The 19,378-nt window shown below is 37.5% G+C and overlaps 1 protein-coding gene across 1 annotated transcript in view; it reads right to left on the bottom strand.

The window, feature by feature from the left end:
* The window catches only part of DMGDH (dimethylglycine dehydrogenase), a 44,029-nt gene that overhangs the window by 13,802 nt on the left and 10,849 nt on the right, over positions 1 to 19,378 (bottom strand). The window contains exons 5-12 of the mRNA XM_065664012.1: positions 18,938 to 19,142; positions 12,584 to 12,832; positions 11,208 to 11,406; positions 6,521 to 6,690; positions 6,205 to 6,358; positions 5,171 to 5,336; positions 2,514 to 2,644; positions 855 to 1,072 (exon numbers count right to left, since the gene is read on the bottom strand). Coding sequence (XP_065520084.1) covers positions 855 to 1,072; positions 2,514 to 2,644; positions 5,171 to 5,336; positions 6,205 to 6,358; positions 6,521 to 6,690; positions 11,208 to 11,406; positions 12,584 to 12,832; positions 18,938 to 19,142 — 1,492 coding nt within the window. The remainder of the gene's footprint in view (positions 1 to 854; positions 1,073 to 2,513; positions 2,645 to 5,170; positions 5,337 to 6,204; positions 6,359 to 6,520; positions 6,691 to 11,207; positions 11,407 to 12,583; positions 12,833 to 18,937; positions 19,143 to 19,378) is intronic.

The following is a 19,378-nucleotide window of genomic DNA, read 5'->3' on the forward strand; positions in this document are numbered from 1 at the left end:
CAATCCTAATAAATAGAATCTTATCTTTGGTGTGGGGATCAGTGCTGTAACTATTAAGTCACATTTTAGGATCAATTCTGATATTATATAGTGGTCTAATTCCCTGAAGGAACCACCAGAGACTTTATGCCCTAGATCTTAAGCAGTGGTACTATTGTTCTAATTTAAACTGTCAACTGAAATCAGGGTGGGAGGTGGAATCAGAATGAACAGTGAGAAAAGGTCATGTAATGAAGCCACAATGAGAGGTGATGCTTAAGTGCATTATAAACAGAAGACTTGGCAAGCGAATAGCAAATGTAACTGAGTATAAATAAGAATAAAATTAATGTATTATATTATAATCAATACAATAGAAAGAGAATACGAATTACAAGGAATTCAGCTGCTTCAGAATGCTCTGAATTCAGTCTATTGCAGTAGAGATTGACATAAAAAGAAATAAAAATACGAAGTAACTGAGAAAAACAAATACTCAGCACTACAGCATTACATTTGCAAGGGATGTAACAAACACTAATATAAGGTACTCCAAAAACAATTCTTGACGTTGGTTTTGCAGCAAATACCACAGGGGTTATCAAAACTGGCCTTTTGTTCTGTAAAATAAATATTTGCACTATAGGGCATTCTAGAGAGAAAGGTCTTGGAAAACTCAGCACAGACCCTGACCATGTCACATTTGAAAATCAATGTACTTGTGTGTTAGTGTGTTTTGTCACACATTAATATATAAAATGTAATGAACCTATTTCTTAGGAATACATGATAAGATTAATTTTCAACATAATTTTCATTACACTTATTTTATTAATTGTCTGTTTGCTTAAGAGTCTGTTTCCTCTATTGCTTACCTGTGTACGATATCCTGATGGCAGTAACAGCAATATCAGAAAGTTTCAGATGTTTAGACTGGAGAAACTTAAACGAACCATCACTTAGATCCTCATCTGTCAACTTCTGGAGGACCTGTCTTGCATAAGGACCTGCTACACCAAGTACTCCCATCTCGTCTGTAACGTTTTCGATTTCAACTTTGTATCTACCTCTCATTACATTCTCTTCTATCCATCTGCAGATAAAACACAATATTAATGTTAAGTTCTTTATGATTAATAACTGATTTAGATGAAATAAAAACATGAATTACGTTTTGTTGGTATTCATCTTCACAGCAGCTCCTAGACCCACACTGTCTGAAAACAAATGGAATTATGTGTTAGCCATACCTGTCACTGATGTTAAACTGTTTTCTGGTGAGGTACTGGTATATAAACACAAGCATCTTGGATACAGACAGGAAACATGATAATTTAAATGGGTGGAACAGTGTTTTCAAGATAAGAGAAAGAAGTGATGTCACAGGACTGAACACAGATCTGCCTTTGGATCCAGAACGTGTTAATAAAAACTCAACATACAAAAAAAGCAAGCAAGAAACACAGCAATCATAAGTTTCCAAATAAATTCCCTATGTCAATAGAAATGAACAACCAGGTTTGTTTCTTCCTGTGTATCGTATTTAAAGTACTAGCAGGAAGTTCTGCTCTGATTAAAGCAAAAACATGAGCTGTGTATTACCTTTCAGGAAGCTCACAAAATAAATGAAATGCATACATTTATAAATTTTATGAAGTAGTATTAATGCACTATGATATACATGAACACTTTGTTAAGCAGTGTTAAAAGACAGCAGGCACATGGGAGCACTAGATGGGACTGTAGAAATTCTCTAGTGCATTTAGTAAATGCCTTTGTTTCCTAAATGTGCCAGCAGTCCTGCTTATTCTTATGAGAAAGTTATGAAATAGTACATTATTCATTGTGTATCAGGACAGCAAATTTCAGTCTTTTATATGTTGATTTATTCTGTATAACTGATTTGTCAGCAATCTCCAGTGAGAAAAATTCTTTTTCTTAGTATGTAAGTACAGCTGCTAATTGCACTAGATATGTTGCTTCCAGTGCTCATCTATGAAAGGCATTTTAATGAAGTCATCCTGCAACTGCTTTTACTTCTTTTCTTTCTGTTGTTTTGCTTTGTTACCCCAGGGCCCAAAGCAGAAGACATTATCACAGTATCAGGAAGACTGCACTAGCAATTTGTATTGGCCAGGTCAGTGTCTCTGAGGTCATCCTTGTTTAAAGCCAATTTTCTTTTTTGCATAAGAGAAAACACTAGAACGGAACAACCATGCTGTGTTCTATCATACAATGTCAAACACAAACAGGTTCAAGAACAAAACAAGAACTATCTCCATCAATATTACATAATTATCAGTAAATTCTCCCTCTTTTTACATCAGCAACAATCTGATATGCAACTGCTTACGCTTCAAGATTCAAGTCAACCAAGTTTCTAGGAAATCAAAATCAATAAATAAGTAGAATTCTCAGGAACTTAGTGAAAGGTCTGTTGAATAATAATAAAATATTTGGCACTCGATAAAAAGGTTTCTATATTAATGTGACTATATAGCACTATGTACTTACTGTAGTAAAAATAAACTAACCTCAGGTCATGGAGTTCTGACCCTGAGCCAGTTACAAGCATAAATTCTCCAGGATACAGTTGAGAAACTGTTAGCTCAGCATAAACTTTTCCTCTTGGTGTTAACATATGGCTTATATTTGTGGAACCCACCTACAGGGTAAAATTCGCAACTATTAAGAATGCAAAATAAAACTTCTGAATTCTTAAACATTATGAAATGTATGGAAATATATCTTCACTTGAAAAAAACCCAAATTTTTTATGGTTGTTCTGCTATGCCATAATAGGATTGGACAGATGCACAACTGGCCAAGCTTAAGTTTTACAACGGAAATGATACATTTTTCTTTACAGAAAAAAAAAAAAAAGAAAATTTTGAAATAAGGTAAATCAAGACCTTTATAAATATTTGTTAATTGTATATTAGACAAGGCATTCTTAAACTACATTTAAGACCACATTTTCAATATGAATTCAATCAATTTTACTTTGTTCCCTGATCATCCGAATAAAAAAATTGTGTGTTATTGACATAAATATTCTTTTTCAATCATGTAAATAAGGCTTTCAGATCCCAAAAGGATAAAACAAACTTTGCGCCTTACTTTAAAGAACAAAATGCTGAGTTAGCTTATACTTCTGCGGCCCTGATTTATGTACACTTTTTTATTTTCTGTAGGCTCTGACTATGAATCTACATCTCTGTACATTCATATCAAGTTCTGTGTTAGAAACATGATTTCTAGAGGCAAAATGTCAAATAAAAGCTACTTAGCTGTGACCATAAAACACATACATGTTCATACAGGTATCATCCATAGCAACAGAAATATGAATGTACCATGGACCTTGTGCTGTCTGGTTCCAGAGGCAGAATTTAATTCTTATTTCATTCTGCTTTCGTAAGAACCTTGTCAGTCACCCAGTCAGAGCCCAGACAATGAATGGAAAAAGGAAAAATGTTGCAGATATTAACATTCTTTTGCAAGATTGTATTATGTTAATATAGTTACTGGCATGCTACAGGTACATAGTTGAATTTTTAGGATCTAATGCTAGTCACACTAAACTTGTTTGTGATATATCTCGGTAACTTCACTGAATTATTTTATGATGCAGAATAGCATGAGTGGCACCAAAAATCAGATGGCTTAAATAGCCAGTTTTCATGAATACTGGATTTTTTAGTGGATTCATAAACTGTTCATTCCACGTTGCCATCTAGCTTTTTTTTTTTTCCACTTAGAAACACTGATTTAACTCTACTGAAAGCACCCGCTTTGTTCCCATAATTTCCTGTTCAATCTTGCTTTCCATTTACCACATAAGTATATTCACCATTACCCATGCCCACTGATGACACTCTTTCCCTGCCTCTACTCCAAGCTAGAAAGAAAATAAACTTCGAATCTATATGACTATCACAAAATTAGTATGGTAAAAAAATATGACTACATAGGAATTCAGGTTCTTCTTTTTCCTAAACCTATAGGATACCAGTCTTGCGTACAGCCTTCCCGTTCATTTGGCTCTAACCTCTGAGAAGTTACCTTCCTTAACTATAGTCTTAGTGTACTTACTGTTTCCCTATGCTTCCTCCCTCTGGTGTCTGAAGCAGCTAAAACCATCACCTACAGCAAACACTTTGTGAAATTCTGTGCTGAGATGAGCAAAAGTGGGAAGATAAAGGGTACCCCAAAGGGTAGTACCCTTTGGACTACCAAACAGTAGTATGGAGCACTACCATAACCTGAGGAAAAAGAATAAGAAACCTGGAGTAGTTTGTCACAGTATGTCATTTTTTGAAACATGATCATATTCTGATGATCTGTGAGTAGCCACAGTTGTGGAAAAAGGACAAAGTGAACTGAAAGCTGAATATCCTGAATGTCTGGAACCTTTCCTGCTCCAGGCAGCCAGCTGTAAAACAGAGTCAGTATGAGCGGGTGGAAAACAAGCACGGGTCACATTTGGAAAAAAAAACAAAAACAAAAACAAAAACAAAACCCCACAACAAAACTGTTCCCTTGGGCATCCAGGAAGAGTACTACATCCACCTATGGTCAGGGAAAAGCACCTTGCACTGCTCTGCTCTGCTGCCTTAAGCTGCCACATTACAGCACAGTTTTAGGCAGGCAGCTACCAAGCTATTCTATTATTTACTATTACAAATGAATTCCAGGGGAGATTCACCTGGACTCCCTTAGACAAGGATTTAGAATACAGGAGGTTCTGTCCGAACATAAGGGAATACTTTTGTATTGTAAAGGTGACTTAAGCAGAGCAACAGGTTGACCCAAGAGCTGTTGGAGTCTCCATCCTTGGAGATACTCAAAAGTCATCTGGACATAGCCCTAGGCAAAGAGCTCCAGGTGACCTGCTTGAACAGACGGCTGGACAAAACGACCTTCAGAGGTCCTGTACAACACCAAGCATTCTATGATTCAGTGATCTGTGCCAAAAGGTACTTCTGCTTGGGGCTGCTGTAGTATAAACCCTACTGCCCATGCCCTTAATTGAGTGAAATACATCTCCTCACACAGCAATTTCTCCAAAGAATCTGAGTGTTCATTATCTGAAAGATATGGCAGCAATATTGTGCTTCATTTTCAAGACAGACAAGCAGATCTTGTTTGTCTAAATCCTATATTAAAACAGTTATTACTGTCCATTTACCTTTGGAACAACATTTGCAAACAGATGATCCAGCAGCTTAACAGAATCTGTGCCTTTTACTTTAAACTTGCCAAATGGTGACAGGTCAATCACACCAACATTTCCCATAACCTGTTTATACTCACGACCCACAGGGTCGAACCAATTTGTGCGTCGGAAACTGGGTCTGAAACAGAGCATTTAGACACATGAAACATAAATTGGAAATTCTGTGGGTTTTTTCAGCAAAAGGTAGTTTCCAGCTTCTTTAGTTTAATAATCATCCAAAAGAGATAGACTTTTCTAACGATAGGCAGCTTACCCAATATTTTCCTTGGTCTAACATAGCTTAATTATTAAAATCTTTTAACAACAGAGAAAGATATGGGTTGATATTTTATCAACCGTTTTGTACAATAAACTCTCAACTGTTCAAATGTTAGAAGTAGTGGTCTGTCATGTGTCAATTTACAGCATACTTTGTTGGTGAATCATTTATTTGAGTTTGAGGTGTCAGAGGCTTTATTTCTGAGCAGCAAAGTGTGTCTCTTTATTCCTTTATGAGCCTCATTTAGATCAGGACTCAAGTATCCCCCTGGAAAACATTTATTTGCTGGATGTTCCCTGATGCAAGAAGGTAACTAGGTGGGCAGGCACACAGGGGGAAAGAGATTTAAAAAACCCATAAGAGCATTGCACACCTCTTTTCCTGAGTATTACACAGAAAGGTATGAGCTTCTTCATGAAAACATTATACTGTCCTGCTGATCAAATAATAGTAAAGGGTGAAAAATATAAATTTATAATGAACTTACTGTTTTCTATCCTGTTCCTTAAGCTAGGCTGCTCCCTGATATCCTTATTCTAGCACAGTAACAGGATACCTCAATATGTGTTTTGAAATGTCTGCATTATCAGAATTAAATGGATTCTATGGAAAAAACTGAGAATGGAATATCTACCTAATTGATACATTTAGCTGAAATTAATGATAAATGTATGCTTCTCATTAATTTTATCTCAGGGTGGGGGAGAGAAATTAATCTTTCATTTACTTGTATCCAGTCTCATCTCCAGGTTTGTAGAACCAATGAGGTTGCTCCCATCCTGCGTGAAAGCCCATTGAACATTTTGACTTTAGCAAATCATACAGCCCACTGGTTCTCTCTGTTGGTCTTCCAGCAAATCTTTCTTCTTTAGGGTAACCAACTAGAGGGAAAAAACATCCAACAAAACCCAAACTAAAAAACCGTGGCATACTAAGATCCTCACCAAGACAGAATACATGTATACAGACAGAGAAATCTAGAGGCAGGCTTTTTTGGAATCAATTTTCAGGATATAAATGTATTTTAAAAAACACCTTCTTACCAATGTTATTAAAACCGTAAGATTCTCTTGCTTTGGCTGCTGTGTATTCTGTGGTGGTCCACTTTCCATAGCGGTTGGGATCTAATTCTATCAGGTCAAATGGAGGTTCCCCATCCAGGATCCAGTCACAGAGGTATTTTCCTACGCCACCAGCATGTATAATGCCATACCTTGAAAACAGGAAAAGGCCCTTCAGTTCCAAATCTTTTATGTTTTGTTTTTAAAAATCAGCACTAGTATATACTATTAATACATCCCCTAAAGTATTTAAATTTTTTCCACATTCTGTTGTTGCTGTTGTTGTTCTGTTTTGTCTTGTTTTGCAATATTCCATACCTTATTGACAGATATTTCTACTGCCCCACTGCCAGCAGCATAATGCCATTGCTAATATACAGCTGTTGCCATGCTTGACATTACAGCAATCTCTTTCATTACCTAAAGTTCAGAATTTTACAATCTTTTCCATGGACATTACATCTCTTTAACAATTTATACTAAAAACAGTTCACAAACTTCTGATGTATATTAAATACACTGCCTACTCATAGAATACCTCTTCTGTTTCAATTAAAATAGACTCAGATTTGAAAAACAGATGGAGACATTCTAGCAGCTACAGTGATTATTTACATTACAGTGACAAGAGCAACAGCAGCACAAGTCAGGAGACACTACCAGATAGCTTTAAAGAAGTTGAAATACCAGCAGTACTTTTTATATTGTTCCACAGAAAAACAGGTCACGTAGAGGAGCTGGGCATAAAACTAAAAGGTGTGTTTGCAGTGGTGCCAGAGTTTGAGAACTGCTTTTCTTCACCTTGATTTACTTTCTCTGTTCTCCACTAGAACTACAAAAAGAACTTGTTTCAGAAAGCGTCTGCTAACAGAATAAACAAATAGCCATTTTTGCTAGCTGTTGGTAGCAAAAGCTTGTCTTGTTTCTACATAATGAGTGTGTGAAGGATCAGGCTATGGAGCTCTCTAGTTAAAAACTTATATTAAAGGAACAACACCAGACAGAAAGGTAGATGCTCAGAAGTTATAAAGTGGTAAATTTTAAATTGTGCTTCTGCGAGGTACCTGAACTAGACAATTGTGGACAAGGCACTTTGCTGTGCAGCAATATATGTATGTGGCTACTTGTCTATGTATGACCAAACAGTACTGTGTAATGACAAATCACAGGCATGTCAGATTTCACACCAAACCATTACATGACAAATAATTATTAATTCCTCTGCAAATTAGTTTGCCATATCTAAAAAAAAAAAAAAAGTGTCAAAATAGCTTTCTGTCTAGGGAAAATATGAAAATAAATTCTTAGCTATATGTGAAATGCTCTAATAAGCGCAACAGAAAAACCTCTGAAGAAATAGTAAGTCTGTCCAAACCAAGCTTAGATTAGCATGCAGCAATCAATCACATCACTCACACTGAATAGTGAAGCTAAAACAAACCTGAATTGCTGCTCAGCAACTTTGCATTCTGAATTCTATGTACTCAATTAAATAGGCAAGGTTCTTATGGAAAAAGACCAACTCCTTATGTAATAATCCCATTATAATGCATATGCATAAAAAGATTGAAGTCAGATTACACAGACAACTTAGTTCTGGCACTTGTAGAATGCCTGACCTCATAATATTCATGAGATTACTTTGATATAGTGGGGGTTTATCTGCTATTTATTTCTTTATTTAAATTAAACAGAAATCTCAAACTGCTGAGTACATGAAGTAATTCTGCCAAACACTCGTCTAGGCTGTTCAGCATAAATCTTCAGTCTGTCAGCACAAGCTTCTATCACCACAGCTGATGCAGTAAGGATGAGTGCTTGAAAACTGCCACTCTGCAAGTGCTACAGAAGAATTAGCCATTGCTGGTGTTACTGTAATTAGGCAACTCTTAATTTTTCATGGGTGTAAGTTTCACAACCATGGCTATGATGCCTTCAAGAAAGCTTCAGGAGAAGTTTTAGCCAGCTTAAGCCTCCCTGCAACATTCATTACAGCCAAAACCCCAGGGGAACAAAACATAGAGACTACTGCATGACTGTGGATGGTGAGAGGCCAAATAGAATGATATTTTTCTTAGCTTCAGTTGTAGACTGATGAGTTGATCTCAGGATAACCACGGGGACAAGATATACTGGGAGGCTGCCCTGAAATGCGGAGTTGCTACTACAGGAACAGCATGCATCTGGGCTGAGGGGTCTCCTGCACTCTGCAGAGCTTTGTAGCACTGACTGCGCAAACAGCTGCCTTCCGTGCTGCTAGCTGGGCCCACATCATGAGAGATTTTAACTTGCACAGGGTGCCCAGCTCTCTCATTACCTTGGATAATGGGGAGATGATTGTATTAATATATTGACTGCAGTTCTGCTACACAAGAATGAAACACATGCTGTGCAGGGGTATGATATTACAAGTACCTGTAAAAAGCAGTGCAGTTTAGTCAGCCTTCATACAAGGATTTAGAGAGAATTCCTTTAATAAACACAAACTGCCTTTGTTTTTATTCTCTCCTTCCAAACCCTGCCAGATTACCTTCTCGTTGTCCCTGTCCTATTCTTGCATTTTACTTACGAGTCCTTGTTTCTCACTGATTTTTCACTCATTCCATTCCTTTTTCTTAGGAAATCGGAGTCCCTGCACACTGTGATCCTTTTTCTAGTGACTTTGTCCCAGGTTTTGTAATTTTTCTGATCTATTTCTGCAGGAAAACTCTTCAGCCTCTGGCTGTAGATACTACTGTAGACAGAATGCAGGAATCTCAGTGCAAGATTTAGTGAGTCCCTATTAAGTGTTTATAAACTGTAAGATTTACAAAGGCTTGTGAATGGGACTCACAGATAGATTTTGTGAAGAATGGCAGAAAGGCATATCTTTGGGAAGAAGGTCACTTCTGCCAAATGTTAAGTTCATTCTAAATAAATGGTGTGATTATAGCTTTACCAAAGAAAGACTTCATCCCAAAAACATTAACGCAGCAAAACAACATGCCTTCCAATAATCTCATTCTTTGGAATTATTACACTGCTTTGACTATACTTTCCTGAATAAACTTCTAGCCTACTCATGTTAATATTTTCAAAGTTATAAGTAACTGAAAATGGGAAGCATTGAACAACCTTAATTGTAAGATCTGCTAAATATACCTAGTAACTTCTTTGCACATTAAAATGCCTAGCAAGCTGCTAATTTTAGATAATAAGAATCCTCTAGACTAACAGCACTAAGTCCTCTGTCACAATGTCCCTGCTAGTTGACTATGAGATAAGGATTTGCTAATGCACACAAAAAATTACAACACTGGCAGAAACACTGCAGTGACCCAGAAGCACAGAACAGAGAGTCAAAAGTCCCTGAAAAGCAGACAAAGCAATCCAATGACAGCAACTCAATTGTAACCTGTGTCTAAACATTTAGAGATTAATCTAATTCCTGAAATGAATAATTTAAAGAAACTTAGATATACAAAACTAGTCTCCAGTTTTTCCTATATACAACTTTGATTCTACTCCGATTGACACCAATGAAGGAAAACAGGCTCCAAAGTCTGGCAGCAGAGTAATGAACTTCAACAGTCTTTTTGGCGAACAAAGACTAGGCAAACCACTTTTGTAACTATAAGTTCTGCAAATGTTACTAAAAGATAACAAATTTATTTGTTTATTTTTTTAATCCAGGCAGGAAAGGTGAATACCTTTCACAACGAATCATTGCATAATTACCAAACCTCTTTATTTTGAGGGCCTCAGAAAGCACGTTGGTAATACTGCCTTATCTTATGATCTGAGGGTTTGTTTGGTTTGGATTGAAAGAAAACTGGAAAAAGCTGAGCTGGATTTTGAACAGCAAATTAGGCAATTGGAAAAACAATGTAAAAAGAATGTGTTCAATAACATGTGCCTGGAACTGTATTCAGTTCATTCTATCCATCTTGAATCAATGGTCAATGTAAACCAGCTAAGGAGAAGCCAGGAAGGATTTTACTACTGACTTCAATGCAGCCAGAATATATAAGATGTAAAATGCATTCAAATAAAACATCATAATAGGAAGAAGAATTACATCAGTAAAACACTCACTCCTTTTGTCACACTGCCCTCCTCATTTTCTTTCCTCCAGCACCCAGCAACCTCCAACAGTCAGAACCATTACTGTGTTCATATCTCTAGAGCAGTCAGTTGCCCAGTATGCTGGCAATGCCTTCTGCTCAGTACACCTTTAATGCCTCACCTGAAAGTTAATAGTTTATATGAAAAGTTCTCCCTATCCCACTCATTCTTGCCCAACTTCAGTGACACCAGTTTCTGCGTACGCCAAATGACTGTTGAATACAGTGTAATCTAAACAACACATAACATAAACTGTGCATTGTAAAACCCAGCACGTTTATGACTTTAACTTGCTGCACAGACAGTCGCAAGTACTACCCATTTCTTTCTGCATACGTGTCACAGATATTTGCTTCCAGAATAAAAGGAGGAAATCCAAAAATTAGTGAGAGTTAAGAAGAATCAGGAGAGAAGGATGAGATTCTGTTATGTGTGTAGTGGTAATTAAGACTATTTCCAGTACATTTTACATAAAATACGTGCAAACTCATAAAAATGTGAAAAGGTTGAGCTAATTCCCATTTTTAACAATATCAAGGACACAAGTTCTCACAAATTTACTCACCCGAAACCAATAGCTACCCAGTAATTTCTGACACCCTGATGTGGTCCCACCATAGGAAGAATGTCTGGAGAATAGGTGATAGGACCCGCAATTGTGTTTACAATGTCTGCTTTTTTCAGAACAGGGACCATTTCCATAGCGGCTTCAATGTGCTCCATTATTCTGTCTAAATCAGACTCAAAAAGCTCTTTTCCAAAACCTGCACAAATATTTATCTTTTATTATATACTTCATTATCTGAAAATACTTACATTTTAAATACAGTTATGCAATCTATATATATATGAAAGTTAAATGGAATTCACCAGTGAGTATGTTTAAGCCTTTGCTATCCTACGTAAGAAAAATGGTGTCTATAAATCTTTAGTTACTTGTAGGATCCAGTTTATTGTCACTGCAGTTATACTGTCCTTTATACATATTTGTTTAACCCTAAGGTCATGCAGATTCAGCAATGAAGTAGAGAAAGTAAAAAAATACAAAACCTTCTTTCTATGTTAATAAGACCCACTTATTTTTTTCAATATGCCAAAAGTTTCGGGAAGGAAAGAAAGATATTATCTGTGTCAGCTTATGATTTCTACGGTGTTTAGTGAATTTAAGGATATATTTCACCCTCGAGTGTAGGCTCTAAGAATTATTAAACATTACTCTGTAGAGGGACTTAACGCTATTGGAGATAGTAAGTTCAGGAAGCTGTGATAGTGCAATCCAAAGCCCAACAGTGCTGATTGCTTTTACTGAGGAAACACATAGTGGTTTTCTTTAAACAGCAACACTATTGACTTAATATAACTTTCTGTGATATATATATATATATGTATATATGTATAAGTGAATGGAATGCTGGAGCTTAAATGTAACACAGCAGTATGACATAGAAATTTTTTGCACAAAAATTCTATACAAATATATAGCTTTCTTGCCCTTACATAGAAGTACAGCATTTTGTTTAAGACATTCCTTTGCTGTACCTGAGTTCCTATTTGACAAGGGAACAGCAAAAATCCAGAGCCCCTGTCAGTATACTGGGGAGAGCTGTACCTTAGACAAAAATGCTGTTCAGTTGCAAAAGGCTACATTACACAGATTTGATGACTGCATCCAATCACAACACACATGCACGTGTCAGACAGTAGGGTAAAACTATGTTGTAGAAGTGCATTTCGTGCCTTCTGATGTTACATTTTTATTTCCATTCACCCTTATCATTAGAGTTACAACTGTTCTTTCAAAAAATGTTTCTGCATTACAGTCATGCATAGCAAATATGCTCTATTTTCCATCACATAAGGCAGCATGAAAGGCTGGGATTTATACACATTAAAAGGTGTGCTAGTGTTTACCAATTTTAAAGATTTAATGTTCTTAATTACCTGGTGGGACTCCATTTGTTACCCATGAGTCCTGCAGCTTCATCTTCTCCTCGCCTTCATATGGACCAAATAAAAGACCATCCCTTTCTTGCCGCAGATAATACGATCCTTCTAAGTCACGAATCACAGGCAATTCTGTTTTTAGGGCTTTCACTTCAGGGATAGTTGATGTCACAACATACTGATGATGAACAGGTACAAGAGGGTGCTGCAGGCCAATCATTTTGCCTATGTCACGGGCCCAGAAGCCTAGAGAAGACAAAAATCAAAATAGAAATACTCAAACACTAATTTCAGTGAATGGAAAATAACAGTAAAACACTTGCAGAGAGCGCTGAGCTTTATGCAATGTGACAGAGAATTATTTTCCCATATTTTAAATCTTCAGATTATTTTTTTACATTATAAAGCATAATCTTCCTTACATAATTCTATGTCCTTGTTACTAATTATACTACCATATGTTATTCTAGTTTACAGATATTAAAAAGAAAAAAAAAGAATCAGTAAAATATAAATTAGGCCTCTAAAACTTCAGAAGATGATTTAGTTAACAGTCCCACAAACCCCATGGTTTGTTTCAGTAAAGTATGTCTGCAAAAATCTTCTCCATTATGGTTAAGCTGTTAAGACACATTCACTTAGTGAGATACCTGTGTCAAAGTCAAGGAATGGAAGACACTTAACTGCCAAACTTGTTAGTTTTGGCTTTGCATCATGGCTCACATCTGTAGTGGGGCTCGAACATAAAGACCTGGGAATCAGATGGATGCAATTGACTGGGATGGCAGCTGCTCTAAGGAGCCTGTAATACCTCCTAACCCTTTGGATCAAGATCAGAAGCGGGAATAGGGGAAGAATCCAATGCAGCAGGAGTTTCAGTGGAGTCTGAGGATGAGGACTGGGAGAAGGCAAAATGGAAGAGCAGGAAAAGGTAGCAGGACCTTCCAAATAAAAGGCTATGTGCTGTATGGCACCAAGGAAAAGAAGGCAGGCCAGCCTGGTTCCTGTGTAACCAGCTGACTCCAGTCTGTTCATGAAAAAATATGTCCAGCAAGTTTTGCTGTCTAACACAGCTGCCCCTTTCTTCTGGGATTTACTCTCATGTAGTCCAGTTTAACTTACAACTTTGCTCCTTTTTGGTGCTTACTTGTCTTAACCAAATGCTCCACCCTCTCTCTTCAGTTCCATGCTCTTCAAGATCTGGTCACAATTTAGCTCTCAGGGCCCTGAGGATACTAAGAGGCATTGCAGAATCATAGAATACCAGGTTGGAAGGGCCCTCAAGGATCACCAACCTTTCTTTGTAAAAACAAAGTCTAGACGTTAGTGTCCAGGATCATTAGTGATCCTAAACAGACTCACATGGGGCTTCCACCCACAGCCCCAGGAGCCTCATTTCAGGTCAGCTCAGGGCCGTCAGAACCTGTCTGAGCTGGTTTGATCATACGTGTGCCTGCTTACAGCTCTGTCACAACCATGCCAGTTCCTGGCCATGGACCACATTGATCCAGACCCTGATCCATGGACTGCTTCCCAGTTTGACCTCAGCCTAGTCTCATCTCTACACTCCCGGGCAGTGTCTGACCCCGGTTACCACCACCAGAGCTGTTCCTGACCTGTGGATCAACCTTCTGGCTTGGCCTCAGCTGGGCTTCATCACTATGGATCTGCCTGTGCCTCATCCCCACAGGTTTGTCTGGAGGTTTGGACTGTTTGCTGACCCCAGACACTGGTGCTGGGCTTGCCCTGCTCCCTCCCTTGTGTCCTGTAAGACAGAGCCCTTGCTGGATCGGTCCCTGCCCTGCCAGCCTTGTTACTGTGCTTGGCTTGCTGTCCTGCAGGGAGCAGCTGGCCCACGCTGCTTCCTGACATTAACTTGGGAATACATCCTCTCATCTCTGGCATGGCCTAAAGCCAGGGCAATTAGAAGAGCTGACATGGGCTGTGCTGGCCTTGTGCCATTCCCCTGCACCAGGAGGGCTGTCAGTCTCTTATTTAATGTAATTAACCAGCCTCAGGGCCTAACACACACAGTTTTTAAAAATGTGAATTTCTGAGAAAAACATTTTCTGTAGTGACTCACTTGAGAATTGCTGACACCCAGCTAAAGCTGGGGAGCAGGAAATCCAGGGTCGTGATAAGGAGACCTGGTCAATTAAAAGCCCTTTGCCCAGGAAATACCAAAACCAGTATTTACTGTTCTGCATTTCTCAGAGGTAAGGCTTTTGCTTCTTAATAGCATTCTTCCGCTTGGAGAAGACTCACTGGCAGAACACTTACTAAGTCAGTTAAATTGGGTCAGGGAAGATCATGCCATATTTATATTATGAGTAATCCAAAACTTCCTTTAAGGCTAATGAAAGTTGACCTATGCCTCCTTACATAAAAAACAAACAAACAAACAAACCCCAAACCAAACCAAACCCCCAAAATACAAAAACCCCCAAAACCCAACCAACCAACCAAAACAAACAAAAGATTCTAATAAAGTTGTATTTCCAGCACATCTGCAAGGGTTTCCTCCATGACGTAGGACAAATACAAATGTGGATTACTTAAATCTAAATTAGCTAACAATTTTCATGGAACTTCTTTTGATTTGGGTATTTCCATGTCACCAACAAACAAAATTATTTTAAGGTAAGGTCAGCTAATGATCCATGGAGGAGAAGGAAAGCTGAAGTAGCAGAAAATTGGGTCTTCAAAGTGTAATTTTTTCTTTTTCAAAATGATACAAAATTTCTTAGCCATGAAGTTTGCAGAAGTACATTACAAACATAGGTGATTTTAAATTGCTTTTGAGTTCCAAGCAAATTGTTTAGGTTTGCTCAAAAGCAAATCTTGAATATTATACGGCTAAAAAAAATCACACAATAAGTGTTTCTTTCCTTGCTTAAAATAACAACAGCTGACATTTACTAAATTAAAAATATTGCAATTTCTGTGCTTAAACTTTTTGAACCACGTGCAAAGCTATTACAAATGTAAAAATGGTAAAGGAATAACATGTTCTCTCAGACAAAATTCTAATTGGAAGCAGATGTCAAGTTCTATATCACACATAGTGGAGATATACGAAGGCATAAATTATATCTCTAGGACACTTGTGAAGATTAAATTGTAGGGATTGCAAACATCTGATGCTGAAATATTTAGTAGTGGTATTAATATATCTGCTGGACTATGTAATCTGTCACTTGTTTTCAAAAAAATCTCCCATCATTATGCATATATAAATGGTTGTATAAACAGTGTGTGCATATCTGCAAACGTGTGCTTATATACACACACAGATACTGTATATGTAAACTAAATTCACTATTTTTGTAGACTTTAATCAAACATTCCATTATAAATAGGCCGCAAATCACTGCAGCAGGCTCTGTACCAGTTAGATCCTGTCAGAGATTATTTATTAAGCATCTGCTTTCTTCCAAAATGGAAATCTCACATAAGGAACAGCTAAAGATTGGTTGAAACTAGTTTGTACCAGTTCCACAGCAGATGTCAGTTGGGGGATGAGGGAGAGAGGGAATATAGAGAGCCTTCTGATATATTTTTCTCTGCTCATATTACAACATGAGCTTAAAATATGAGCTCTGAATGATACCAGTCATGATCTGTAGTGGAATGAGGCAAGGCTGAGAAGAATGAATGTTAGCTGAGAGAACATTTAAAAGAGATATGTGTTATGCAGTATTGATTTCACATCTTTGCCAGGACGTTAGGCAATATGCGCTTCAAATGTTCATTTTGGCTGAACAGTTAAATACACAAGAGAATTAACTGAATCTATCGTTGGCCTAATAGCTTACTATACAATAAAAGAAACACGAAAATTTCACAAGGGTGCATTCTAATTTTTGCAAATAAACTCTGAAAAGCATTTACTAGAAAACTCTGCCTAATGTCAACTTGATAAATAAGCCAAAGAAAGAGAACTATACTACAAAAATATAAGGAAATTACTACATCTGTGATGATACTTAATCCATATGATGCAGAGCAAGTAGTTAGGAATCTGTACCTAGAAGTTTGTGGCCTAAGTAAGAAGTCTGATTGCCAAAAGACCTGCCTTCCAGTAATCTTGAATCACTCTTGACCAATAAACCCATACTGTGCAACAAATGACATAAAGATCCTATTAGTAAGACAGCTTGTGATTTTGTAACTGAATGCTGTCCCATAATTAATGCCTGAAAGCCATGAACTGACAGTCGAAGTCAATCAAATATTAATGCCTCTAACTTTCTAAGTGCTTGACTTTGCAGTCTAAGTAAATTAATCTGGCTTCTGTGTTTGTGTGGTTGGTTGCTTTCTAAAAAAGCATACTGAACTCTTCTAGCTCTCTTTCTCTCCAAAATGTCGGTATGTGGTACCCATAACCATGCTTACAACCTCAAGGCGAACTTTTTTCAGATCACTGCTATTTTAGCTAGGCATATAGCAGGTGATCACCTGTGTATGGGAGGTATATGATGAGAAAGCACATTTTGCAATGGGTTTCGAAGATAGTCTTTACTGAAAGCTTGGAATGATCTAATGCAGGGATGTCTACATACCAGACACTGAAAGAAAAGTCACCCAGTAATGCCCATCTTCTCAGTTAGCCCTTTTATTTTACTCCCACCAAATTCTTCACTGTCCCAATCTTGTCTTCCCCATCCCTGCTTGTCCTGTACCTGCTCTTATTTTCCACTGTCTAAAGCTCTGCTCTTCTTGCTCCAGTCTTTACATCCTTCTTCAGCGATTTTGTCTCCATGTGCAAGTCAGTGGCCCTCACTTGTTAAACCCTGCTCCACCTGCCTTCTCTTCCAACCTGTTCTCATCTACCTCTCCCTTGCTATTGTCAGTCATTCAGACTCAGACTGCTCAGGCAGCCTCACTTTTCCAGTCTCAGCTTTACACACAACCATTCTTCAAGTATTCTTCCCAACCTTTTTGCCTGAAAACCTCCAGCTGCAGTTCCCTTAATGAAACACTTTCAGATCCCTTCCTGCTATCCCTCTTCATGGTCCCCACTCTTGCCATTCCCACAGTCCTTCGCAGTTTGAGCTTCCTTATTCAGCAAGTTCTCTAGCATACTAGCTGCCAGTGCTTCCAACCACCCCCAGGAACCTTTCCCAAGCATTTCATTCTCCCAGTCCAACTCACTAATAATTCCTATTCTTAGGCATGGCAACCAACAAGAATCCCTGTCTCCCTCAACTTCTTCATTTTATCTGCTTTGCACTAGAAATAAATGTTTTTTCTTGTCCACTGCACAGATGTAGAAAGGAATTACAAAGATATATCCTTGCTCTCACTTCACTTGTCCCATACGAGAAAGAAGCCCTCTAAAGTTATCACAGCTTCCTACTGAAACCTGATTATTCACTGAGGTTGGAAACATGAAAGACTCATGACCTAAAAATGCAGATATGATTCAGTTTGAGACGGACCGTCTGCAAAAATTTCATCCAAATTGTAAATATTCAGAATGTTTTCAAACAGTGGAAAGCAGAAAGTCTTATACTAGGAATTAAAGGGTAGGAAGTACCAACAGTTTCACCAATAATATGTTTTTCTATAACTTGTATAAAGCAGCATAAAAATAAGTGAAGTTTTGGTTTAATACAGGTCTTTAGACCCATCGACTTGTTTAAGAAAACAAACACAAATCCAAAGACTCTTGCCCAAAAGCTATTGTAGCAGAAATATTGGTTTGGCTTCTTTAACACAATGAAGAATAAAAATTGCATGTGTAAATACGAACTCCTTTGAGTTAGGAAACTTTTATTACACAAAAAAATGTATTGTTAAGCCAAGCATACATTTAAATTACTACTCAAAGGGCAACAAAAATCTAATGCTTCAAGGATATGTGGACAGAGTTAAATCTTGGAGAAGGATAATACTAAAATAGACAGGGTTATCTTACTTGCTGCAAATCCTCAATTTCATTGAAAAAACAGTGAAGACTTTTCTATTTCATTTGTACATCCCATCTCCCTTCCTAAGTAGCTTTCATAGACGACAATGTGCATAGGCAGTAGCCGCTTTTCTACACAACTTACACTAGATAAAAAAGGTCTCTTCTGCTATAAAAATCTAACAAGACAGTCTGACTAGAAGCTGCTGGAGACAAACCAGAAAGAAATTTTTTCAATGTGCAGTCAAGGACAATTGAAGTAAGAGCTAAATTTTCACAAGACTGAAAATTAATAGGTGCAAAGTATATTTTACCACAAACCAAGTGAATGTTCAGAAACATATATTGCTTATTCCTGTAATCCACACAATTCAGTACAAATGCTGTGTCAGCTAGTTTATAAATCTGAAGAGTATACAAATGTTTATGTTAAATCCTACCTGCAGTATTCACAACTCTTTTTGCTCGAATTATTCCAAGTGGAGTTTCAACTTCCCATGTTCCATCTGATCGGGAGTTCAGGTTGGTCACTTGGACAGGATAATTTATTTGGGCACCATATTTTCTGGCTCCTGCAGCCAAGGCCATAGTGAGAGAATAGGGATCAATATGACCATCTCCAGGGTTATACAAGCCAGCTAAAACCTAAGGGGAGGCAAAATCCCACAAAATGAAAGAAATTAAAACTTATTAAAATTAACTAATTTTTAAAACAGCTTTCTTTTTTGAGTGCAGTAAAACTTAAGGAATCAAATCAAAGCAAAGTTTCAAAACATATAATAACATCAGTGCTACAGCTATCCAACTTAACAATGGTCTAAGGAAGTTGCTCTGTTCTTCCATGTGATCAAAGGCTGCGATATTTTATTATTATTATATAT

Source organism: Lathamus discolor, chromosome Z (assembly GCF_037157495.1).
Source record: "Lathamus discolor isolate bLatDis1 chromosome Z, bLatDis1.hap1, whole genome shotgun sequence".
NCBI lineage: Eukaryota > Metazoa > Chordata > Aves > Psittaciformes > Psittacidae > Lathamus > Lathamus discolor.